General features: G+C 54.8%; 1 protein-coding gene across 3 annotated transcripts; it reads right to left on the bottom strand.

Annotated features, from left to right (window-relative positions):
- Window positions 1–17722: 17722 nt before the first annotated feature.
- TMEM121 (transmembrane protein 121) lies at window positions 17723–21337 on the bottom strand. 3 transcript variants are annotated; one of them, XM_054449682.2, is made up of 2 exons: window positions 21267–21337; window positions 17723–19215 (listed from the first exon to the last, which is right to left on the bottom strand). In XM_054449682.2, exon 2 carries the CDS (start codon window positions 19100–19102, stop codon window positions 18146–18148), a length of 957 nt encoding a protein of 318 aa, XP_054305657.1. In that variant the 5' UTR covers window positions 19103–19215; window positions 21267–21337; the 3' UTR covers window positions 17723–18145. The 3 variants fall into 3 exon arrangements, with proteins under 3 accessions (XP_054305657.1, XP_063508184.1, XP_063508183.1); XM_063652114.1 differs by lacking the exon at window positions 21267–21337 and adding an exon at window positions 20472–21141; XM_063652113.1 differs by lacking the exon at window positions 21267–21337 and adding an exon at window positions 20025–20103.
- Window positions 21338–25712: the final 4375 nt, after the last annotated feature.

Here is a 25712-nt window from a genome sequence, read left to right as displayed (position 1 = left end):
CCACCACCACCCCCGCTTCCGGGGTCCCTCCATCCCTGCTGTCTGAAGGAGAAAGACTCATGCTCTGATTGTGGCGGGGGATCCTTGGGAAGAATTACTCCCAGGAGTGACTCTCCTTAACTCCTCCACAGAAAACACTCGGCTTCCACAGCTTCTCTCTTTTCTGTCGGTCCCCCAGTGGCTGCCCTTACACGTCTCCTACTTCAATGGTAGGGGCGGTTTATTCATTTATTTTTTGAAGGCCACTGGGAGGCGCCTGACCTAACCTTTTAGGGTGGTTAGGACGTCTCTCCCACCTCCCCGCTTTTTTCCCCAAGACAAGACAATCGGGGTCTGGCTTGAGACTTTTCTTTCTTTATTCCTCAGCCTGCCCTTGGGGAGATGAGGGAGCCCTGTCCATTTTCGGATGTGAGTAGAAGTTAGTTTGTTTCGTTTTATTATTCTTGGCCATACTCGGGGTCCAGGAAGAATTTGTACCATTTAATGGGTTGGGGGTCTTGGCCAAGGAAGAATCACCCCCTTGGAATAGAAATTTCCACCTCCCCAACTTTTCTCTCAGACAGCTTATCCTTTTTTAACCAACTTTTTGTCCAGGGAGGAATGTCCCTTTGTTCTTCCCCCTGAGAAGCCATTCCTTTGTCCGCCAAACTCCCTGGGGTCCTGCCTGTTTCCTCCCAATGGAGGGGTTTTGGGGAGGTGGTTCCTGTCTGGGGGGCCCCCCCAGCCAGTACTCCAGGTCTCCCTGTCTCTCCCCCTCTGCCATTTTGATAGTATAATCTATTTTTAAATGGGGCTTTTCAGTAGGGGAGAGGGAGTCATCTCTTCCTATATTTGGTGGGGTGGGTGTGAAGGAAGGGATGTGGGGGGGAATCTTCCTGCCGCCTCCCCCCCAGGTGTTTATTTTTGATAACAAATGTGTATTTTCAGTTCCCTCCCTCCCAGCCCCCCAATTTCCTGCAGGTAGGTACAAAGGACACTTTCAATGTCCCTGGAGTTGGGAGGGAGGAATGAGGGGACATAACGCCTGTCCTGTCTCTATTCTACACAGGAAGAGTGGGTTCAAAAGACTCCTGGACTATCCTGTCAGCCCTGGCCCAGCCCAGGCCTCAGGACCTGGGGGTTGGTGATTTGGGGGACGGTGCCGACTTTGACCACATAAGATCCCTTTTCCACAATCCTTTTACAACTTTTTTTTTTTTTTTTGAGACAATCTTGCTCTGTTGCCAAGGCTGGAGTGGAGTGCAGTGGTGCAATCTTGGCTCACTCCACCTCCCAGGTTAAAGCGATTCTCGTGCCTCAGCCTCTCGAGTAGCTGGAATTGAAAGCATGCACCACCATGCCCAGCTAGTTTTTGTATTTTTTGTATAGATGGAGTTACACCATGTTGGCCAGGCTGGTCTCTAGCTCCTGGCCTCATGTGATCCGCCTGCCTCAGCCTCCCAAAGTGCTGGGATTACAGGCATGAGCCACCATGCCTGGCCTCCTTTTACAATCTTTTTCTTTTAATGTATCAGCTGTTTTTCTTTTTGTTGTTGTTGTTGTTGTTTCTCTGTTTTTTGAGATGGAGTTTCACTCTTGTTGCCTAAGCCGGAGTGCAATGGCATGATCTTAGTTCACTGCAACCTCTGCCTCCCGGGTTCAAGCGTTTCTCCTGCCTCAGCCTCCCAAGTAGCTGGGATTACAGGCATGTGCCACCACGCCTGGCTAATTTTTGGTTTTTCATTTTTTTAGTAGAAATGAGGTTTCACCATGTTACCCAGGCTGTTCTCGAACTCCTGACCTCAGGTGATCTGCCCACCTCAGCCTCCCAAAGTGCTGGGATTACAGGCGTGAGCCACCAAGCCTGGTCTCAGCTGTTTTTCCCTACATTTTTCTCTCTCTTATTGTGGAACAGCCAGTCATTATCTTTCGGTACAGAATTTATTAATATTACTCCTTTTCCTTTAACAGAAAACACAACCTCATGTCTTATAACTTTTCTTACTAAAATTACTCCCTGTATATTTTGCATACAAAGTTTTTTTATTATTCTGATAGTTTTAATTACATATATTTTCAGAATTTTAATCCTTAGAAATTGTGAATTGTCTGTCACATACCAGCATTCTGTAGATTAACATTTCATAATTTTTTTTTTTTTTTTTGAGGTGCAGTCTCTCTCTGTCAGCCAGGCTGGAGTGCAGTGGCACAATCTTGGCTTACTGCAGGCTCCGCCTCCCAGGTTCATGCCATTCTCCTGCCTCAGCCTCCCAAGTAGCTGGGACTGCAGGCGCCTGCCACTACACCTAACTAATTTTTTGTATTTTTAGTAGAGACGGGGTTTCACCGTGTTAGCCAGGATGGTCTCGATCTCCTGACCTCGTGATCCACCCCCCTTGGCCTCCCAAAGTGCTGGGATTACAGGCATGAGCCACCACGCCCAGCCTAACATTTCATAATTTTTAAAAACATGTGCTTCCTCATCGTACAGCTTCTCATGTTAATAACAGACCCAAATATGTTTAGCTTTTCAATACCATATAAAAACAAGATGCCAGGCCAGGCACAGTGGCTCATACCTATAATCCCAGCACTTTGGGAGGCCAAGGCAGAAGGCTCACTTGAGCCCAGAAGTTTGAGACCAGCCTGGGCAACATAGCAAGATCCTGTCTCTACAAACAAATTAAAAGCTAGGTGTTGTGGCCCATGCCTGTAGTCTTAGCTACTGGGAGGCTAAGGCTAGAGAATCGTTTGAACCCAAGAGGTTGAGGTTGCAGTGAGCTATGATCATACCACTGCACCCAGCATGGGTGACAAGTGAGACCTTGTCTCTAAAAGGTAAAATTTAAAATTTGTTTAACAAAAGAATAGAAACAGAATGTATAACTTCTAAATCAGAAGAAGAAAGATTAAGTGAGGAAAATAACTCCTAAAGAAATAAGAAAACGATTTAAAAGATACTCAGAAAAAGCAAGACAAATAGAAACACAAAATAAGGAGGTAGAAATAAACACAAGTAATGAAAATAAAAAGACATGGACTACATTCTCCAGTTAAAAGATGGATGCTGTTAATCCAGCTATGTGGTTTTTCAAGAGACACGCACAAAACAAAATGACACAGAAGAGTTAAGAGGGAAAATGATGGGAAAAGATAAACCAGGCACACAGGAGCTCACAAAACTCACAAAAGTTTGTGGTATTTTACTATCAGGCAAAATTGATGTTTTGGGGAAAAGCATTACTAGAGATGTTTTAAAGGGCATGAAATACCGATTATTGTAATAACATCTAGCACATGAAGCACTTACAATGGCTTGGGGGCTGCTCTCAACCCATTAGTTAAATTAACTCCCCATCTTATAGGTGAGGAAAGCCAAGCACAGAACAGTCAGGAAGTATTTTCTGAATTTTCATGTAAGCTGTCTTCTCAATCATCTGCCTTATGATTTGTGCTTCCGAATTTTTATTTTATAACTTTTTCCCTGCTCCAACATCAATAAGTGATCCTCCTTTTTTTAGCATTAACTTTATAGTTTTGCAATTCACAGATCTATAATCTGGCTCAAGTCTACGCACATATGGAATAAGTGGTGGAGGCCCAGTTTCTATTATTGTGTGTATAGTGAGTCGATTTTGCCAACACCATTTATAAACAATCTTGTCTCATTGATTTGTGGTGTTTCCTTTTCATCTTATATTAAGAGTATGTGTGTGTGGTAGCAGTAAACATTGTTCGTATTCACCAGTAGCCAGTGGTTCTCTACTCCAGGAGCACAGAGTTATTCCTCCCTCAGCCCTTGGCCTTGTCATTCGTTCTGGCCAATGATATTTGAGAAGCAATGTATGGAATTTCCAGGTCTAAGCATTCAATGGCCAGGATCCCTCTCCATTCCTAGCTTCCCTGCTATAACTGTGATGATAACCCTCTTAGTTCATAGTTTTCTATCCTTCTATTTTTCAACTTGTGTCTTCTTTTGTTTTAATTATAAAGTTGCTCTTGGAGTGCTCATTTCTTTCTTTGTTCATTTGTTTGTTTCAGAGACAGGGTCTTGCTGTGTTGCCCAGGCTGGACTCAAATTCCTGGACTCAAGCAATCCTCCACCCCAGCCTCCTGAGCCTGAGTAGCAGGGGCTATAGGCAAGTGTCTGCCACTATGCCTAGCTTTGTCTTGTCTTAATTTTTTTTTATTTCAATACAAGAATCTCTACTTTTTAAGTGATTAGTTTAAGCCATTAATATTTATTGTGATTACAGCTGTATTATGATTTAGTTCTATCATCAAAGTTATTTTTTATTTGTTTGTTTCTTCCACATTTCCTGTTTCCCATTGAATAGATTACATTTTCTTCTACTGGTTTAAAAAATTGTACTTGTAACTTTTATGGTGATTGTTCTTAAGATTAACTTTTAATAACCTTACTCATTTATTGAATGTATTAATTCATAAATATAATTCACATTCTCCCAACAAGATATATGCTTCAGCATAATCTTAGTTCCTTGATTAATTCCTTATCCCACATCATATTGATATTTTCTGGAGTTTTGGTTATGGGTAATTGTAGACATATTATCAATTTTTCATTTTCATGATATTATCTGTTATCAACAGTATATTATATAGGTATATATCATGATATTAACAATAACCTTTACTCGCTCTTTCTTCCTGTATCTCTTGCAACAGCTCCTGGGATTTTCCCTTCGTTTGCGAGAACTTTTTCCTACAGTGTTTTCAATGTGGGTCTCTGTATAGCAAGTATTCTGAGGCCTCTTTTGCCTAAAAATGTTTTTATTATACCCTCACATTTGAATTTAAAAATTTGATGGATATAAGATTATAGGTGTAGCTTGGCCACATGCCTGTAACCCAGCATTTTGGGAGGCTGGGGTGGGAGGATTGCTTGCAGCTAGGAGTTCAAAACTAGCCTGAGAAACATAGGGAAACCCCATCTCTACAAAAAATTGGAAGATTAGCCAGGTGTGGGAGCACGCACCTGTGCCCCAGGTACTCAGGAGGCTGGGGTGGGAGGATTGCTTGAGCACAAGAGTTCAATGCTGCGGTGAGCTGTGATTGAGCCACCGCACTGCAGCCTGGCTGACAGTGCAAGACCCTGTCTCAGAAAAAAAAAATGGTAGGTATAAAGTGGGGTGTTTTTTTTTGATACCTTAAAAATAATTTGTAGTCCTCTTGCATTGTTGAAGCATGTTGAAAGGTCTGAAGTCGGTGTGATTCTTACCCTTTATCCACCACCTGCTCTTTCATTAAAACTTTTTCCTTCTATTCAAAATTTTTTAAATTTTCCCTTTTTTTCTAATATTCTTCAATTTTAATATAATTGTGACTAGGTACGGGTTTTCCTCATATCATCTTTTGGATTTCTGTGGCGTCTTTCATCCCTAATGTTTGAAAATCCCTCTCATCTTTTTCTTCTGCTCTGTCCTCCCACCCACTTCTCTCCTCACAGTCCCTGTCCTTCTTCCTGCGTCCTGGCTGCTCTGCCAGGATTCCTTCCCCTCGTCTGTCCCCTCGCAGATTGTTTTCCTCGGCTGCGTCCGTCCCACTGAATTTCAGTTACCACATTTTTCTCAATCGTTATTTTGATACCTGATATTCTTACTTAGTTCTGTGTGCTCCCTGTTAGTGCTTTCTATTGCTAATATCTTTCCTTAATTCTTCAAGGATGTTACCGCATTTGTCTTTAATTCTTTGCCCAGAGGGTCTAATACTCCTGCTGCACACAAGTCATGCTGTGGAGGGTGCTGTTTTTCTTTCAGGCGCTGTTCTCTCCAGGTGTCTTGTTACTTTGGCCTGGGAGGGCATGTCCCCCAGAGGGGCTCAGTTCCTCTGTCTTGTGGTGTGGCCTGGGGAAGTGCTGAAGGCCGCAGCCTGGTCTGGGTGGGTCCTGGCAAGCTTTGGAGAGAGGAAGAGGGAGAAGAGAGGCCTCATCACCCTGGCTCAGCCGGTGAGCCGTCCTATTTCTTGCCCCACCACCAGGCTGCCCTCTAGCCGGGCTTCACCTTCCAGTCTCCATGATGGAGAAGGCTGGAGGCGGTGGTCTCCACAGTTGCAGCCCAGCCCTGGAGACGTGGATGGAGTGGGCAGGCGAGGGAACGGGAATGCGGTGGGTGTGCTCCAACTGGGATTTTCCATGGAAGGTCTATCTCCAAAGGAACTAGAGGTGAGAGTGGGATGAGTGGGCTGCGGAAACCGTGAGGGTCAGTGCAGGAACCTGAGGCTGTCAGCATTGGAGCTTTGCAGCCCAAGACCCAGCAAGGCGAGGGTCCGGCACAAAGGGAAGCCATGTGGACCCAGCCGCCTCTGGAGGAGCAATGGTCTTGGGAAAGTTGTCAGAAGCAAAATGGAATCAAAATGAGAAAAAAAAAAAATCTGACAAACAGAGCAGAAAGGAGACGGGCAGAGAGGGGCCGGGAAGGGAGAACCAAGGTGCCCTGCAGCCTGATGAAGCTCACGGAGCCGTGTTGGCCCACAGGTTCCCCAACTCCTCCCCACAGGGTTGCCACCACCAGGAAGCATCCAAAGGATGCCAGGGGCAGAGGCCTGGCTGCCCCCACCAAGTTTCGCCAAGAAAAGGTCAGTCACGAGAGCAGAAGGCAGGGAAATGGTTCCCGAGGGTTCCCTCCGCCTCCCCGGGGCCTCCACCACAGTCTGCAGCCTTCACCCCACATGGGGCCAAGACAGCATCCAGCCTGCCCAGGGCTCTGCAGCCCTAAGCGTTTGCCACTAGAATCAATATGTCTTCTATAAATGCAGGTTCTCCGGGGTGATTTTTTTCATTTTTTTGAGACAGGGTCTTGCTCTGTTACCCAGACTGGAATGCAGTGGTGCAATCATAGCTCATTCCAGCCTCCACCTCCTGGGCTCAAGGCATCCTCCCACCTCAGCCTCCCAAGTACCTGGGACTACAGGTGCACACCACTATGCCGTGCTAAGTTTTAAAATTTTTTGTAGTGACAAGGTATTGCCATGCTGCCCAGGCTGGTCTGGAACTCCTGGGCTCAAGCGATCCTCCTGCCTCAGCCTCCCAAAGTGCTGGAATTAGAGGCGCAAGCCACCACACCTGGCCCAGAGTTGATTTTTTTTTGTTTTTGTTTTGTTTTTGAGACAGAGCCTCACTCTTGTCGCCCAGGCTGGAGTGCAGTGGCATGATCTCGGCTCACTGCAACCTCCGCCTCCTGGGTTCAAGTGAGTCTCCTGCCTCAGACTCCCGAGTAGCTGGGACTACAGGCGTATGCCACCACGCCTGGCTAATTTTTGTATTTTTAGTACAGATGGGGTTTCACCATGTTGGCCAGGCTGGTCTCGAACCCCTGACCTCAGGTGATCCGCCTGCCTCGGCCTCCCAAAGTGCTGGGATTACAGGCGTGAGCCACCACCCCCGGCCCAGACTTGATTTTTTATTAACTTTCTTTGCTCCTGGCAGGACCAAAGGCCCTCATATTCTGTTTCTCAAAGTGGGCTCTATGTGCGTAAATGCATGGACATCATTTTACATAGATTCTGTCTATATTATGTATCATAAAATTTTAACAGAAAAATGTATTATCAAATCACCTAAAAGCGCCAGGTGTGGTGGCTCATGCCTGTAATCCCAGCATTTGGGGAGGCCAAGGCGGGCGGATCACGAGGTCAGGAGATCAAGACCATCCTGGCTAACATGGTGAAACCCCGCCTCTACTAAAAATACAAAAAATTAGCCGAGTGTGGTGGCATGTGCCTGTACTCCCAGCTACTCAGAAGGCTGAGGCAGGAGAATCGCTTGAAGCCAGGAGGCGGAGGTTGCAATGAGCCAAGATCGCACCACTGCACTCCAGCCTGGCGAGAGAGCAAGACTCCGTCTCAAAAAAAAACAAAAAAAAATCACTAAAAGCTGTGGAACAAGAAGGACACCTTAACTTATATGAAAATTGATCATCTGGGCCAATTCTGAAGCTTGTCTCAATCCAGATTTGTCAGAAACTGGATCCAGTGAGCACCATCGCCTGCCCCAGACCCAATCAGCCGAGCATGGGGAGAGCAAAGAATTTCGAAGCTTAAAGTGTGCTGTGAAGAACTGCTTTGTGTTGGATAAATAAGTTTAAATTATTTGAAATCTGGGTTTTTTATTTCTTTCTTTGTGTTTTGTGTGGGTTTTCTTGAGACAGGGTCTTGCTATGTTTTCCAGGCTGGAGTGCAGTGGCACCATCTCTGCTTGCTGCAGCCTTGACCTCCTGGGCTCAGGTGATCCTCCTGCCTCAGCCTCCTGAGTAGCTGGGACCACAGGCACGCGCCACCATGCCTGGCTAATTTTTAAAATTTTTTTAGAGACAAGTTCTCACTACATTGCCCAGGCTGGTTTCAAACTCCTCCCACCTCAGCCTCCCAAAGTGCTGGGATTGCAGGGGTGAGCCACAGCACCCAGCCCTCAGAAATCTTTTGTAATGCCCAGTGATGTTTGTAATGTGTTGATAGCAGAGACCACGTCAGGGTCCCTTGTTCCTGAACACAAGCGGGACAGAGTCCCAGCCTTCTTGCGGCAGATGTCACCATGAGGCTGGGCCCTGGACAACAGTGTGAGTGAGATAAGCCGGGGAGCTTCGACCAGGCCAGGCTGTCGCGGCCTCAGCCCGAGTGTGACCCAGGGCAAGCCAGGGTCAGTCTGCGATGAGCGTCAAGGTTCAGCATGGACCTGTGCTCAGGGCCTGGGACTGTGAGAGACACGTCAGTCAGGGGGACGAGGCTCTACTGCAGAAACAAACAGCCCCAAGAGCTCAGTGGCTTCAGCAGCAAAGGGTTGTCTCCTGCTTGGGCTTTGGTGGGGAGGTGGGATCTGCTCCAGAGGTCACTCAGGGCCCAGGCTGAGGCAGCCCCGCCTTCCTTAGCCCACCCCCTGCAACCGCAGCCTCTCCGGGCACTGCAACAGGGGAGATGCTGCTGGGCCTTGGTCAGCCGGGAGGTGACACAAAGGTGGCGCAGGAGGTGATGCGGGAGGTGACACAGAGCTGATGCAGGAGGTGACATGGAGGTGACACACAAATGACACAGGAGGTGACGTGGGAGTTGATACGAACCCACTGGCCAGGCCCTCACTGCCGGGGCAGGCAGAGGCAAGGGAGCAGATGAGTGTTCAGTGAGCAGGATCGGGCTCGGGTTCTGGTCAGGAGCATCAGCACAGCCTGGGGCTGGGGCAGGCTCAGCCTTTGGCCGCGCAGGGTCCTGTGGGGTCGGGGTCGGGGCACCACTGGCAGGTCCCGGTCTCACAGCCGGGTCCCGCGGCTCCCTCCTCAAAGGGACCCAGAGCCAGGCTCCGGAGCCCCCTTGTGGCCATCTGGCGACACTGCAGGCTCCGCCGGCGCGAAGGTCCAGAGGCTCCCGCCTGCCCTAGCCAGGTAGGGTTCTCAGGCAGGTGAGCTTTGTGGGCAGCCCCACCTGCCAGGAATATGTGTGCCCCCCGCCTACAGGCCAGCCTTGGCCACGGTCCAGTTCCAACATAATATCACTTGATGAGGCCTACCCTGACCCGAGGCCTGCCTGAGTGGGGTCTCTCTGTGTGGCCCTGCCCCAACCTCCCTGCATCACACTCCACCCCACGCACCTGTGTGATACCTGTCTCCCTCCAGGCGTGGAGCCTCTCCTCCTAGGAGGCATCCCAGAGATGCCCCGGGGGGCGGGGGTCACTCAGGTGCACCCCACAGGTGCAGGTTTCAGGTGGGAGACCAGCAAACACCTGCTGTGTGGCTCCTGCAGTGAGCACTGCCTCCCGGTGCTGTGGATTTGGCACAGGCCCACCCCACCTCACCATCCCCTCCAGGCCCACCAGCCGTTTCTGTGCAACTTCCTGTAGCAGCCTTGAAAGTGTTCCCTGTGGGAACACAACACGGACCAGCTCTCGGGGAAAGCACCCCCTGGGGCGGATACTCATGAGGGCGAGAGAAAGATTTCCTCGAGGCTCACGCACTTTGAAACACGCTTCCGATGATCTCCACATTCAGCTTATTTCATAAGCAATGAGTAAAAGTGAGTCGGTCAACTTAGGTCACCTTCAGCCGGGCGAGTGCTGTGGGCCAGCAGGGGCTGCAGGGCAGTGGCAGTGCAGACTGAGAAAATGCAGACCCCCGGGCATTACTCATCTCTCCAGCTCTGGTCCACTGTTGTACCAGGGGTCTAATCAGGCTGTGTCTGTCTCCTTCTTGAACAGCCCAGAAAATTCATCTAAACAGCCTTCCTACAGCCGCTCCCCACGCCAGGTGGCCAGGTGGCCAGGTGGGAGTTCCAGACCAGAGCTGTCTCCCGGGATGTTGACACAGCAGCCAAGTTTATTGATGTTGGGGCAGCCCCAGTCGGTGTGACTGGCTTAGGGGCTGGCATTGGAACAGTGTTTGGCAGCTTGTTGGCTATGCCAGGAATCTGTCTCTCAAGCAGCAGCTCATCTCTGATGCCATTCTGGGTTTTGCTATGTCTGAGGCCATGGGGCTGTTCTGTTTGGTGGTCGTCTCCTCATCCTCGCCACATGAGGCTCCACGGGGGTCACCTGCCTGTCCCTGCTGCCCGTCCCTACTCCACGCCATTCCTGGTGATGGGGTATGCTAATTTTTACCATTAAACACACGTTTCTCTCAAAAAAAAATTCTCCCCCACATGAATTTTACTACGAAGACCTGAACCACAGGCCGGTGCTCGTCCATATCAAATTTCGCCAGTTGATGGCTTCCGTCATTGTGAGTTTTCCTTCTCGGCCATTATGACCATCAAGAGTGAGTCTGTTTTGTAAAATTTTGCAGCATTACACTTTGTCCAGAGGATTTGCCAGTAGCAGGTGTGAGTGAGGAGGTGGCCCCTGGAGCTCTCACACTGCTGGGCAGGATGCAGGTTCGGGCGATGCTTCGGGGGAAAACACTGAAAAATCCAGTAAAGTTACCAAGGTGCAGCAACACAGGATGGCTCCCCTTCTTCACAGTAAAAGAGCCTTGCCTGGGCATGTGGCACCCAAAGGCAGGTCCCTCTTCCTGGCTCCCTGGCAGCTCAGGGCACCGACATGTCTAAGTTCTGGGCAGCAGAGTGTGGGCAGGTGCCTCATGCCAGCTCCTGAGACCCATCCCAAAGAGACGCCAAAAGCATGCCCCGTCAACCTCCTCCACCCTGGCTGTGCTGCAGCTGAGCCCTGATGGTGCAGCCTGACCTGTGAGAGCAAGACCCACACCCAGGACCCAGGGGCCACGAGTAGGAGGGATCTGTGTCCTGGCAGCCTGGACCACTGCCCAGACTTGCCTGGGAGGGAAATGAATGTGTACGTTGACAAGCACCACCATCATCTGAGCCTGGGCTATAGCTTGAGTGTCCCTTCCAAAATTCATATGGAAATTTAATTGCCACTATGGCAATATTAAGAGGTGGGGGGCTGGGCGCTGTGGCTCACACCTGTAATCCCGGCATTTTGGGAGGCCAAGGCGGGCAGATCACTTGAGGTCAGGAGCTCAAGACCAGCCTGGCCAACATGGCAAAACCCTGTCTCTACTAAAAATACAAAAAATTAGCCAGGTGGTGGAAGGCGCCTGTAATCCCAGCTACTTGGGAGGCTGAGGCAGGAGAATTGCTTGAACCCGGGAGGCAGAGATTGCAGTGAGTCAAGATCGCACCACCGCACTCCAGCCTGGCAACAGAGCAAGACTCCATCTCAGGCCGGGCGCGGTGGCTCATGCCTGTAATCCCAGCACTTTGGGAGGCCGAGGCGGGTGGATCACGAGGTCAGGAGATCGAGACCATCCTGGCTAACACAGCGAAACCCCATCTCTACTAAAAATACAAAAAAAAAATTAGCCGGGCGTGGTGGCGGGCACCTGTAGTCCCAGCTACTCGGGAGGCTGAGGCAGGAGAATGCGTGAACCTGGGAGGCGGAGCTTGCAGTGAGTCAAGATCGTGCCACTGCACTCCAGCCTGGGTGACAGAGCGAGACTCCGTCTCAAAAAAAAAAAAAAAAGGTAGGGCCGTTAAGAGGTGATGAGGCCAGGCGGGTTCCACCCTCATGGAGGGGTTAACATCATTATCTTGGGGCGTGTTTACTGTCTGTACTGTGGGTGGTTACGACAGCAAGCTGGGCCCTCTCTATCTCTCACCCGTTCCTGCCCTGGCACCTTTCACCATGGGCTGGTGCAGCACAAAGGCCCTCGCCAGAGCTGGCACCTCGATCTTGAGTCCAAGAACTGTGAGTCCCGGCCTCCAGAACTGTGAGAAATAAATGTCTTTTCTTTGTAAATTAATTTCCCAGCCTGTGGTATTATTATAGCCACACAAAATGGACAGCCTGTTGCATTGGGGATTATGTTTCAACATAAGTTTTGGAGGGGACGCAACTGTTCAAAGCACAGTGGCCACCATGGGTTTTCTTTCTCGGGGGACAGTGTGATGTTAACGTCCCTTCCTTGGCAGCTGCCCCAGCCCTGAGAGGACGGAGTCCATTCCACATCCGCCACAGAGTGAGGAGAGGCGGCACTGTCCCAGGGAAATGTGGGGCCTCGTGCCAATGCAGGGTGGCGGGGGTGGACGTGGGCCGGGGCTGCCGTGTGTCTGGCAACACTCCTGCCCACCTCCCCCTCTGTCTTGACCTCCCTCTGGCACCCAGGCCCCTTCCTCCTCCTGCCCCCGTCTGCCTCCCTATGGTGTTCTCCCGACCTGCCCACTGCCTTTTCTACCCTCTCCTCACCCACCTCTTGGCCCTCTGCACCCTTGGTCCTCACACCCAGTGCAGCCCTAGCCCTGCTGCTGGGGCCTGCCTGCAGGTCAAGCCCCAAGGACAGAGGCCTTCCCTGACATCCTCTGATTGGGGGGTGTTTTTTCCCTTTACCTTTCCCTGGTTAAATGGCAGTTACCTTGTTTTTGCAACAAATGAAGCCACCCATGTTTCAGCCAGGGTGGGAATGTGGCTTTGCAGCCCCCGCCACCGTTCTGCACTGGCAGTGACTCTGATGGCTTTTCCCTCTGAGGTTGCCACTTAGTGCATCTCCATTATTTTCCTGCATAAAACGAATCCAATAATGTGTGGCTTTCTTATTGCTTAAGATAAGTGAGTTCAATTTCGCTAAATTGAGTTTTTATTATTATGAGGCTGTTTTCCTATAGAAAATGTGTGTGCGCACTCTGAAAGGAAGATGAAGGGTCAGAAGTTCGAGTATGTTTTATCTTTTTGGGTGACTGATCTTGTTGTGTCTGTGATTAGACTCTGACGTCTCTTCCCACAAGCAGGTGGAGGCGGGTCTGACCCAGCTCCCAGCCCTACCATTCTAGGGGGATGAAGGGGGACACAGTCCTGCTCTCTGCAGTAAAGGAGAGTGGCTGGGGCTTTGGCCAGGGCAGCCCTGCATAAGCCGAGCTGCAGAACTTCCCAAGGGCTCAGGAGCTGCCAGGCTGTGCTGCTGGAATCACCTAGGAAGAGAATCGTTGACATGTGCCGGGTGAGACAGAACTGGAGGCTGGGTTGCTGCCATGCAGGTTAAACTGGATGTTGCTCCGTGTGGGGGGTTAAATATGTGCTGGCGTTATGTAGAAAGAAACTGATCACCATGATGGCCCTTACAGGATCAAAGGCAATTTGCAAGCTCACAGCTTTTGCAGAATGTGAACCTGGGCCAAGTTGCAGAGTATTTTTGATGTCTCACTGGGGCCTCCTGGGTAATGGCAGAGGGAGGATGGGCTCCTGCCAGCTGTGTGTGCTGGATCACCAGGCACTCCCATCCCCTCCACGGGATTGTGGGCAAAAGGAGCCACAGCTGAAGCTCATGCTGAGAAACAGGGCCCTCTGTCTCAGACCCATGAGTCTCGTATCTTCTGGGGCATCCATGATACCACGGGCTCACCTGTGGGCAGGCGGCCAGTCGTGACACCCATGTCCCCTGCCAGCGGAAGTGTACAGATTGTCCTGGAACAAGCTCTGGACCACAGGACCTGAACAGACACATTCTGGGGGCTTCTGAGAAGGGTTTTCCTCCCAAGGAGAGGGAGGCACCCAAGGAGGAGCCGTCCCTCCTTCCCTCACACGGATGATGTTTTGAGACAATGTGATGCTCACTGCTGTTGTGGCTCCATCACCAACCCACCCAGGTGGTGAAGAAAGATGGGCTGAGCCTGGGTCCTCCATGGCCAGGTGACCCTGGAAGGGCTCACCTCAAACTTCCACAGAGTGACCTGACAATGTCTTCACAGCTACAATCTGTCATATACTTCACAATTAGAAAAGAGCTCTCTCTCATTCATCTCGGGGAGCCGACTGGGCTGGGGCTTTCTTGGCGCAGCTTCAGCAGCACCTGAATTCCTGGTGGTGGTGGAGCTATGGTGGGGCATGCATACTGCATGGATTCCTGGTGGCGGTGGAGCTATGCTGGGGCATGCATACTGCATGGACTCCTGGTGGCAGTGGAGCTATGGTGGGGCATGCATACTGCATGGACTCCTGGTGGTGGTGGAGCTATGGTGGGGCATGCATACTGCATGGATTCCTGGTGGTGGTGGAGCTATGGTGGGGCATGCATACTGCATGGATTCCTGGTGGTGGTGGAGCTATGGTGAGGCATGCATACTGCATGGACTCCTGGTGGCGGTGGAGCTATGGTGGGGCATGCATACTGCATGGCCAGGCCAGGCCCGGCCCCCAGGCCTCAAATGTGTCAGCGCAAGGGGCACACACGGGGTTTTGGCAAGCATCTCAGACAAGGCAGAGCCCTGTCATCTGGAAGTGGGGTGTCTCTTGCCACGACAGCTCATGCTGGGAGAACGGCACACCCCACTCCGGGGCGGCGGCATGGGCCGCTGTGTATCCAGAGACAGGGTTTGTCTTCTCTGCCCCTTGATGGACTCTCCTGCCCTCAGAGGGCTGAGGGGAGGACAAGGGGCAGCATCTGGCCATGCTGAGAGGCAGGGGCCGCAGGGCAGGGAGGTCTCTGCTGGTATAGAGGCAGACTAGGCCACGAGAGGGAGCAGAGCGCCTGCAGACAGCCCCTTTCTTGGGACAGGATCTCCACTGCCCAATTTCTCTTCCCCACACACATGCCTCCCTTCCCAGTCAAACCACACTGGTGCACCCAGCTGCATCTCCGTCCACACCCTGCTCGGCATCCCAGCCCCGCCTCTTCCCTCTGAGCTGCCCACTTCTCCCCCGGGCCCTTTCAGCTCCCTTTGCTGGTGAGCTGCCCACCACTGCCCTCTCAGGCGCTGACACACCCAGCTCTCTGCCTCCAGCCTGCTGCACCTGCGGGCCTCCCTCGAGGCCAGCTCCCAAGTCCACCTCAAGCCCATCTGAGGAGGCCTCCCTGCTCCTCCCAGGCCCTAACTCCCCAAAGTGTGGCTGTCCCCAGACGTCTCTGCCTGGGTTGGGCACCAGGCCCCAGCACAGGGCCAGCGGGTAGTGGACACGCATCAGGATTCACGTACTCACCAGGAATCAGTGAGGGGACAAGGGAGCTGGCTGGCTTCTCAGTCGAATCTGGTCATCGCAGGACACCTCAGGAAACTCGGGAAGGGCAGGCTGGAGTGCGGCCCAGTCCCCTTCCTGTTCGAGGGGAGATCCCAGAGGCCAGAAACCTCAGGCCATGAGCCTGACAAAGGCCCCCTGCTTCCCAGCCCTGCCACAGTCGGAGCCACAGCTGCGCCTTGTTGTGGAAACCGGGTGCCAGACATGGGCCTGGGCAGGGTGGGGCTTGATGTCTGCTCCAATGCCCTCAGAGTCAGTTGCAGGGGCGATGGGCCATTGAACCAAGTTGGAGCAGGTAGAACCAGGGTCCCTGGCCCCATTGGTGATGGTGGGGCACAGCCAGGACTTGGACCTCCACTGCCGGGGATGTGGTGGCAGAGGTAGAGGGCACTGGCCTGTGCCAAGGAGCATGGAGACCAGGGACCACCCCTGAACAGGCCAGGAGGAGTGGGGTGTGTGCAGGGCAAGGTTGCCTGGGGAGGTCTTCGAGCCCCAGGGCCTTCACTGCCCTGAGAGTAGCTAAACTAGGGGAGTAGCTAAACCAGCTGCGGCCATCCCACCTCTGACTAGGGGATGTGGGCTTTCAGCTTTCACAGGCCAAGCTGGGCCCAACGCCTCCCAGACTGCAGCCAGCAGGGAAGACACCATGGGCTTTCAGGAAGGGTCAGAGCAGGATGTCAGGAGCCCAGAGCCCCTCAGCTCCATTCACCCATGGCCACACTGCCCGTCTGTTCCCATGGGATTTGCTGCGGGTGCCAGAGCCAAGAGGGTTGTGGGCTCGTCTTTGCCCAGGAGACCCTTAAGGCAGGATGGGGCCAGCACTGGCTTCAGCCGGAGCAGGAAACAGGCTCCAGCCCAGACAGGCAGAATGAAGCTTGCCCCTCACCCACTGCCCCCTACTCCAGACCACACCCTCCCAAGAAGGCCCAGGTCCTCCCACCGGCCCACACAACTCCCACAGCCCCTCTTCTCTCTCCATGCCAGGCCTGGGGCCTTTCCACGGCTGCTCATCACCGCCTCTCCCCAGCCCCCCAGTCCCCCTGACCCTGCAGATGTTCCACTTCCCAACACGATCATTAGTGGTCTGGGCACAGCCCAGAGCAGGGCGCCTCTGACCTCCTACCCAGGCCAGCTCCCCGTGCCCACCCACGGTGCTCAGTGCTCGGAGGGGCTGCTGGGGATATGGTCAGAGGCCGGGGCCAAGGCACGGTTTTAGAGGTGGGCGGAGCGCCGGCCACGTCTGACCTGGACAGGGAGGTAGTCCCCCTGCCCGGGACCCTGAGGACAGTGGTCCCGAGGCCAGCTGCCTGGAAGGCAGGCGACTTTCAAAGGCCAGACCCCAGGTGGCCTGGAGCTGAGGGATGAGGACTGTGTGGGGTCGGGGTGCGGCTGGGGCTGCCACCAGCCACGCCCTTAACTGCTACAGTTGTCGGGAAGTGCGCTTGGGGAGCACCCCGCTTGCGCAGCCAGCTCCACTCCCCTCGATGGTTTTAGCCCTGGCTGGCTAAACCTTGCTGCCTTTGGGCCGTGGAAATGTGGGAAGCGGAGGTCCAGGCAGTGAACTGTGCCACGTGAGATGTGTGTGACCATCACCCGCTCATGGAGTGGGCATCCTCAAACAATCCTTTTAGCAGCCTCATAAAGGGCCCCTCCCCAGATGCTACGGACCTTCCCGGGCCAGGTAGATACCCAGGGCCACATCACAGGTGCAGGGGCCCAGGTGGAAGGCAGGTGAGAGACCCCTTGCAGATGGGCGTCAGGGCGGGTGCTGCCTGGGCCAGGGGCTGCCAGCTCTGGTGCTGGGGCAAGGCCAGGATGGTAAGGTGGGGCCAGGCTCCGTGCTGCTCCTGGGGCTGTGACCTGGGGCTGCCACATCAACTTGGGAACACCTGATTCCATCTGGCTGTGGCTGTCCTGGGCTGGAGGAGCCCACGGGGAAGGTGGGTTCCACGGTGGGGGAGGAGGAAACCAGGGATGTGGGGGACACTGTCATGCCTGAGGTTGAGGGGAGCAGGGGCCAGGACACCCACGGTGCTGGGGGAAGATGGGGGTCAAGGTATCCCAGGAAGAGAATTGGGAACACCGAAGCTGGAGTGGAGGAGCTGTCCCTGGGACAGGGCGGCAGTGGCCCCCAGGAGCTCCTGAGAGCCCTGGAGGAAGTGGAGCGGCCCGGCCTCACCAGCATCCGGCACTTGGACGCCACCATCTCCCCCCCCCCTCCACACACCCCTCCTGGCTCCCGGCCTCCCAGCCTGGCTGGTAAAGACAGGGACACAGGAACAGGCAAAGCAGTGCGTCCTTGGATACAAAACTGTAAACACGAGTCTTTAAAATGACAGAGGCCTCCTTGGCCCCAAATCTGAGCCAGAGGCCCCCACCGAAGGAGCAGATCTCCGCCCACACTGCCCTCCCTTCCAACCGGAGCGGCCCAGCAGGCAGGGGCCGGACCACCTCTGCTCTGCTCCGGCCCAGGCCTCTCAAATGGACCCAAGCGCTGGGGCGGGCTGGTGGAGCGGGGCCTGAGGATCCGCGGTCAGAGAGATTCCTGAGATGAAGAAGCGGCTGCGGGACCCCAGGCACGGGCACTCGAGGCACCTGCCCCTAGGGGAGCCCGCCCCCACCCCATCCCATGCAAACCGCGCGCCCCGAGCCAGTCCGGTGTCTCTGCGCCCCAGGGGCGTGTCGGGGGCCGCGCGGGCCCTGTCACGTGTCCAGGGGGTCACACGTGGGCGAGGACCCGTGGGGGCGCCCAGGCGGGCCGTGCAGCGGCGGCGGCGGCGGCACCGAGTTGCGCTGCGGGGGTGGCGGCTGCAGCTCCAGCGCTAGCGCAGGCGGCGGGAAGTCGCGCACCTGGCGGCGGTACTCCAGGAAGGTGCAGGCCTTGGTGGCGAGCGCCACCACGTTTTTGCCGACGAAGATGGCCGAGACGCGGCTGTCTCGGAACAGCGCCATGTTGGCGGCGCGCGCCAGCACGGCTACCACATTGACGGTGGCGAGGCTGAGCACCGGGTAGAGCATCATCTTCTGCGGCGCTATGTGCTCGCCCTGCATGCTGACCTCGCTGAGCGCCACGCACGGCAGCACCAGCAGCAGCATGTAGCAGTAGAAGAAGGTGAGGCCCTCAGCCCACAGCGGCAGCCCGGAGCGCGGCGGCTCCCACAGGCTGGCCTGCATGTCCAGCAGGTCCAGCAGGTCCAGCGCCACCCAAAACAGGCGGCCGCGCAGGTCCTCGCGCTTGCGGAAGGTGCGCACGTACTCCATGCGGTCCAGCGCCACAAGCAGCAGGAACAGGCCGGGCACACACACCGACAGCAGCAGCGTCAGCGCCTTGCGCGCCACAGGGTCCGCCGCGCCGCGCCGCGCCGCCTTGTAGTTCTGGAAGATGAAGTAGAGCTTGATCTCCAGCACGAAGATGTAGAGGAACCACAGGATCATGGCGTAGCCGCGCTTGGCCGTGCGCACCTCGGCGCCCACCCACACGGCCACGTAGCGCAGCACCAGCAGGAAGCACACGTCGCCCACCAGCACGATGATGCACACGCCGATCTTGCGCGGGCCCTGGTTCTGCTCCACCAGGTACGCGTCCATGACGGCCATGCTGCCCATGATCACCAGCGTGGTCAGGCACACGTGGCGCCGGTCCGGGGGCGGCAGCACCATGGTCGGCCGCGGGGCCCCGGCCTGGGCGCGCGCGACCCCCACGCCTGGCGGGACGAGGCCCTGCGGCGCTCAGCCGGCGGGCATGGCGCGGCACGGCCCGGCGAGCTCGAAACCTGGGGAGACCGGAGGAGACAAGATCAGGGTGCGGGCTGGAGCGGCCTCCCCCAACACCCCGCCACCCCGCGTGCTTCCCACCAGGCGCGGTCTCCGCGCCAGGGCCCCGAGGCATCGCGCACGCCTGCGCCCATGCGCGAACCGGCGGCCGCGAACCACAGCGAGGCCTCCAGAGGGCGCTGCTGCCTCGCCAGAGCACCCGGGCCTCGTTCCCGCCGCCAGGAAGGAAACGGAACGGACGCGTTTTCTGCCCGCCGAGCGCGTTCTCGGAGCCCGGGGGTTTTGTCACTGCTGGGCCCGCGCCGCCCTCCCTCCTGGCTCCGGCGGCCCGGACCCCACGCCCGCGCTGCTGGCCCCAGGCCGTTTCCGCGGAGCTCCGGGCATACCCTCTCCCCGCCGCCGCACTGGGCAGGGAGGCGGGCCTGCCCCTCCGCTCTTGGAGTACCCAAGGAGGCCCCGGCTTTCTGATCCCGGACCGAGAGTCACCCAGGTCCCGATGCATCCGTCCCACAAGCCTCTCCGAGCCTCCCCGCCCCTGCCTGGCAGCCTCCACGCCCCTCCTCCCTGCACGGGCAGGCTCGGTCTCCCCTCCTGTCCACCATCCTGGGCGCGTGGCCACTGCCTGCCCTGCTCCCCATGGCTCCGCATTGCCTTGGCGAGGTGTTGTCCCCCACCCTCTGCCCCGGCACAGCCACCCTGCTCTGCTCCTGTGCGCCAGGGCGATGCCTGTGGCTGCCCTCGAATCTCGGGAAGCTCGTCCACCAAGGCCCGTCGGGCTTCCACACTCCCCTGCACCTCTGTCACACACCTGGCACTGGTCGTCATGGCCGTGCTGTCGGAGTCCCCACACCTGGGCCTGCGCACACCTGGGTGATAATGGAGGCCCGCACACCCGCAGCCACCCCAAAGTCACTGACAGGCTTACTCCCAGCCAGCCCCTCACCCCCTCCACAGCCGGGGCTCCGCTTACTGCCCTGTCTAGACAAAGGCATAAAATTTAATGTCCCCGTGACAATCGGCCGCTCGGACTGCCCTGGTGACACCGCAGGCCCCACTGATCCGGGAAAGCATTGAACTCTGCACTCCCACCCCTGCCCCCACCCAGCACCCGCCGCCCAGGATCCCCACAGCAACACACAGGACACCCCCACCCCTCGGAGCTCTGACAGGTCGCGCAGAGGGTGCCTTGAGGGTCCTCAGCCCACGCCCCTGCCTCCAAGGTTCCCCGCGCTCTGGGTCCCACCGGGACACTCACCCGGTTTTCACGTCCACTGGGTCTACACGTCTGACCCAGGAAGCCCTCTCTGGGCCCATTCCAGGCCCACCTGGGCCTCCCCTAGCTGCAGCCGCAGCCTGAGAATTTCCTCCCTCTCCGCGCGTGGCGGGGCCAAATAAATAGAGGAGCCACGGCGCCGCTCACCCTTTCCGGCCGTGCCTCCAGCCCCTCCACCCCACTACGCTGTCGCTCGATCCTCAGCCACTTGGCAGATGCGGGCCGAGGGCCGAGGGGCTCTGCGCTGGCGAAGGGATGGACTCCAGCCCCTAGCGGAGCCCCTACCCCAGCAAGCCAGAGCCCGGCCCGGCCACCTCTCCGTAGGGATCTGGCCCCAGGCCCACCTGTCCTGGGTCTCCTGGGCCCCGGCCGAGGCCCCTCCTCCCCCTACGCCCCGCGGCTCAGACCTGGCACAGACTCTGGGGCCTCCACGCCCTTCACTGCCCGCGCCCCGCAAGGACCCCCGCCCCATGACCACCCCTCGGAGCCCCCGGCAGGAGGGGCGGGAGGGGGCTGCTGCGCTCCCGCCGCGGGCCGGTGCAGAGCTTGGGCCGCTCCCAGCAGGCTGCGTCTCTGCTTGTCCCCCCGAGGCTTCCCCACGCAGGGCCGGGTCCCCGTCACCCCGCCGGCCCCAGGCCTCACCCCTGCCGCATCGGCCCCCGCCCCACCCCACAGTCTCCACGGCCCAGAGGTGCAGGGTCGCCCAGGCCCGCTGCCCCCTCCGCGGACGCAGCCGCGCGCCCAGCCAGTCCCGCCCGCGCCCGCGCCCGCGCCTACCCCGCCGCCCGCAGATGCTGCGCCGCTCCCGGGCCCGCCAGCCCAGCCTCTGCCGCCACTGCCGGGGCCGCGCCGGCTCCTCCCGCCGCGCCCCTCCCCCGCCCGCGCGGCACCGCCCCCGAACCAGAGGCCCCGCCCGCGCCCCTCGGCCCGCGAGCCCCGCCGGACCTGGGACCTGGGAGCGAGGGGGTCCCGGTGCCCCGCCCCCTCCGCAGCGCCGGTTGCCACGGCGACAGCACCGCGCGGCGGCGCGCAGGACTGGTGGCTCTGGGGAGCGGGGCGCCCTCGTGCACCCCCAGGCCCGGAGTCCCGTCTCCACCCTCCTCACCCACCGCCCAGAATCCCAGGGTTCCGCCCAGTGCCCCCCGCGCCCTGAAACTCCGCTGTCGCCCCCTAGAGCGACCCCACTCAGCCGGAAAGGCGCCCACCGGCCCAGGAGCTGGCAGGGACGTAGGCGCAGGGCTGGCCTGGCCGCCGGGGCCCTCCGCGCCACCCTCTGTCCTCTTTGGGGAGAAATCCAGCCTTCTTGGGTTTCTTCTCAGGGCAGAGGAAAGGAATGATGAGCGGCCCCCACCTTCTTCTCCAGCCCGTCCAGGAGGCAAGCTAGGGTTTGGGGACTTGGGCTTCATTTTGTCACTGAGGTGACACTAAGCCCCTCCACCCACATCCTGTCCATCCCGTGTGAGCTAGAGAAGAACCCGAGGGCACCTTCTGCCTGCCCGCCCTCCTTCCCAGAACTGCTGTCACTTCCCTCTCACATAGGAGGAGACTGAGGGTCAGAGAGGTAAAGGGACACCAGATTTGGGGGACAGGCCAGAATTTGAGGCACCACCCAACTGGTAGTGAACTTCCAGATTCTCCTCCCGTATCCCCGGGCCTGGACTCAACACGGCCTGAAAGCCAGAAGAGGACAGAGAGCTCCAGAAGTTCTCTAGTCCTGGCACAAGGGGAGGAAAGAAAAAGGTCGCCTAATGCTCCCAGGGTGCGGGAGAATGCCCCGGGGGATGTTAGGGTTTGGGAGGACGGGTTTTTTTGGTAGTGGTTGTTGTTTTACTCTTCTCCATTTTCTGATGCCCCAGCCCCTAGGTATCCCACCAAAGCCATGACCAAGGCATAGGGTTTACAAGCACCTAAAACACTGAGGCGGAAGAGCCTTCCTTTCCAGCCCCAGGAGATGTGGTCCCGTGTGGCTGGAGAGATGGTGGGTAGGGATAAGCAGTAGAAAGCAATCCATGAGCTGGGCGTGGTGGCTCACACCTGTAATTCCAGCACTTTGGGAGGCCGAGGCGGGTGGATTACCTGAGGTCAGGAGTTCGAGACCAGCCTGGCCAACATGGTGAAACCCCCATCTCTACTAAAAATATAAAAATTAGCCGGGCATGGTGGCACACACCTGTAATCCCAGCTACTCGGGAGGCTGAAACAGGAGAATTGCTTGAGTCCGGGAGACGGAGGTTGCAGTGAGCCGGGATCTTGCCACTGCACTCCAGCCTGAGCAACAGAGTGAGACTCCGTCTCAAAAAAAAAAAAAAAAAAAGAAAGCAACCCCATGAAGTTGTGCAAGCCGTGCATGATGTACAAGTCTAAACCCTCATTCACCTCATTAACATCCCAAAGGCTGAGAACTGAACAAAAGGACAGCCCACTGCCCACGTCCCACACTGGCCACTGGGCAGTGCACACGTACAAGTCTAAACCCTCATTCACATCCCAAAGGCTGAGAACTGAACAAGAGGACAGCCCACTGCCCACGTCCCACACTGGCCACTGGGCAGTGCACACGTACAAGTCTAAACCCTCATTCACATCCCAAAGGCTGAGAACTGAACAAGAGGACAGCCCACTGCCCACGTCCCACACTGGCCACTGGGCAGTGCACATGAAGGACAGATCTGAGTCCCACTGCAAAGGCTTTGAAAACAAAACCGACATGGAAGGCAGGACCCACAGGAACCTATTTGAACTTGTGGCCTGAAACCAACTAGGTTGATTGCATGATAAAACAAAATGCCAACATTCTCAATGGGATTTAAATAAGACCAGTCTCATAACATAATGCCTAAATGTGCAGGAGACAATCTAAAATTACTCTGCATGTGAAGAACTAGGAAATCCAACCTGCAAGAGAAAAGACAATCAACAGCCACCAATGCCAAGATGACACAAAAACCATCAACTAATTATCAGCAAATAGAATCAAGCAGCATTAAAAACACACACACACAAATACCACAACCAAATGGAGGCTATCCCAGAAAGGCAAGGCTGGTTCAACATGTGAAAATAAATCGATGTGATCCACCATATTAGTCTCAAGAAGAAAACCATGTGATCATCTCAATCAATTCAAAGAAAGTATTTGACGGAATTCAACACTCATCCCTGATAAACACTCTCAGCAAACTAGAAAGCAAAGGGAACATGCTTAATCTCATAAAGGGAATCTACAAAAAGCAATAACAAAAACAACAGGCCAGGCATGGTGCCTCACCCCTGCAATCTCAACACTTTGGGAGGCCAGGAGTTCAAGACCAGCCAGAGCAACATGGAGAGATTCCATATCTGTTATTTTTAATTTAAAAAAAAATTAGTCCAGGCGCTGTGGCTCATGCCTCTAATACCAGCATTTTGGGAGGCCAAGGTGGGCAGATTGCTTGAGCTTGAGTTCAAGACCAGCCTGGGAAACATGGTGAAACCCTGTCTCTACAAAAAATACAAAACAATCTGGCCGGGTGTGGTGGCTCACACCTGTAATCTCAGCACTTTGGGAGGCCAAGGCAGGCAGATCACCTGAGCTCAGGAGTTCTATGCCAGCCTGGGCAACATGGTGAAACACCATCTCTACTTAAAACACACACACACACACACACACACACACACATTAGCAGGGTACAGTGACACACACCTGTAATCCCAGCTACTCAGGAGGCTGAGGCATGAGAATCGCTTGAACTTGGGAGGCAGAGGTTGCAGTGAACTAAGATCGCACCACTGCACTCCAGTGTGGGCAACAGAGGAAGACCCTGTCCAAAAAAGAAAAAAAAAAAAAACCTCTGCATCTAATGTGATACTTAATAATGAAGGACTAAATGCTGAGCCCTAAGATCAGGAATAAGGTAAAGATGGCCACTCTATTCACTCCTATTCCACATTGTACTGGCAGTCCTAGCCTATGCAATAAAACCAGAAAAATAAAAGGCATACAGATTAGAAAGGAAGAAATAAAGATGTCCCTATCCATAAATAACATAAAAGTCTATGTCGAAACTCCCAAGAATTTTACCAACAAAAAAGTCAGAATACTAGTAAGTGAGTTTTGCAAGGTTGCAGGATGAAAGCACAGAACTCAGTCCTGTTTCTATATATTAGCAATGAACAATTGAAAACCAACATTTTTAAAAGCAATGCTATTTAAAATAGTCCCCCAGTAAATTTATTAGTTTGGTATTAATCTAACAAGACTGGTACAGGATTTGTATACTGAAAACTATCAAATGCTGATAAAAGAAATCAAAGAAGGCCTAAATATGTGAGAGGCATACTGTGTTCCTGAATTAGAACAAATATAGTTAAGATACCAAGTCTCTCCAAAACAACTACGGATTTAATGCAATTTCAATTAAAATCCCTGTCGGAAATTTTATAGGTATAGAAAACCTTGTTCTGAAATGTATATAGAAATGAAAAGCAACTAGTTGCCAAAATAATTCTGAAAAAGAAGGGAAAAAGTTGGAGGGTTCTCACGAATGGATTTTTTGTTGTTGTTGTTTTTGGGTTTTTTTGTTTTGTTTTGTTTTGTTTTGTTTTTTTGAGACAGAGTCTCGCTCTGTAGCCCAGGCTGGAGTGCAGTGGCGCTATCTTGGCTCACTGGAAGCTCTGCCTCCTGGGTTCATGCCATTCTCCTGCCTCAGCCTCCCGAGTAGCTGGGACTGCAGGCGGCTGCCACCACACCCGGCTAATTTTTTGTATTTTTAGTAGAGATGGAGTCACTGTGTTAGCCAGGATGATCTCGATCTCCTGACCTCGTGATCCACCTGCCTCGGCCTCCCAAAGTGCTGGAATTACAGGTGTGAGCCACCGTGCCCAGCCATCACTAATGGAATGTTAACTCACCATAAAGCTAAAGCAATTGAGACAGGCTGAATTGGCAGAGGGTCAGCCGACAGATCAATGGAACAAGTGCACCCACACAAGCATGGCTATTGATTCTTTAACAGATTTATTGAAATATAATTCAAATACCATAAAACTCAACCATTTAAACGGTACAATTCAGGCCAGGTGCAGTGGCTCACACTTGTAATCCCAGCACTTTGGGAGGCCGAGGCAGGTGGATCACCTGAGGTCAGGAGTTCAAGACCAGCCTGGCCAACACGGTGAAACCCCGCCTCTACTAAAAACACACACACACAAAAAAAATTAGCCGGGCGTGGTGACCCACGCCTG

This window comes from Pongo pygmaeus, chromosome 15, assembly GCF_028885625.2.
Source record: "Pongo pygmaeus isolate AG05252 chromosome 15, NHGRI_mPonPyg2-v2.0_pri, whole genome shotgun sequence".
Taxonomy (NCBI): domain Eukaryota; kingdom Metazoa; phylum Chordata; class Mammalia; order Primates; family Hominidae; genus Pongo; species Pongo pygmaeus.
The sequence above is the reverse complement of the archived record's forward strand: the minus strand, read 5'-3'. Positions and strand labels throughout refer to the sequence as shown.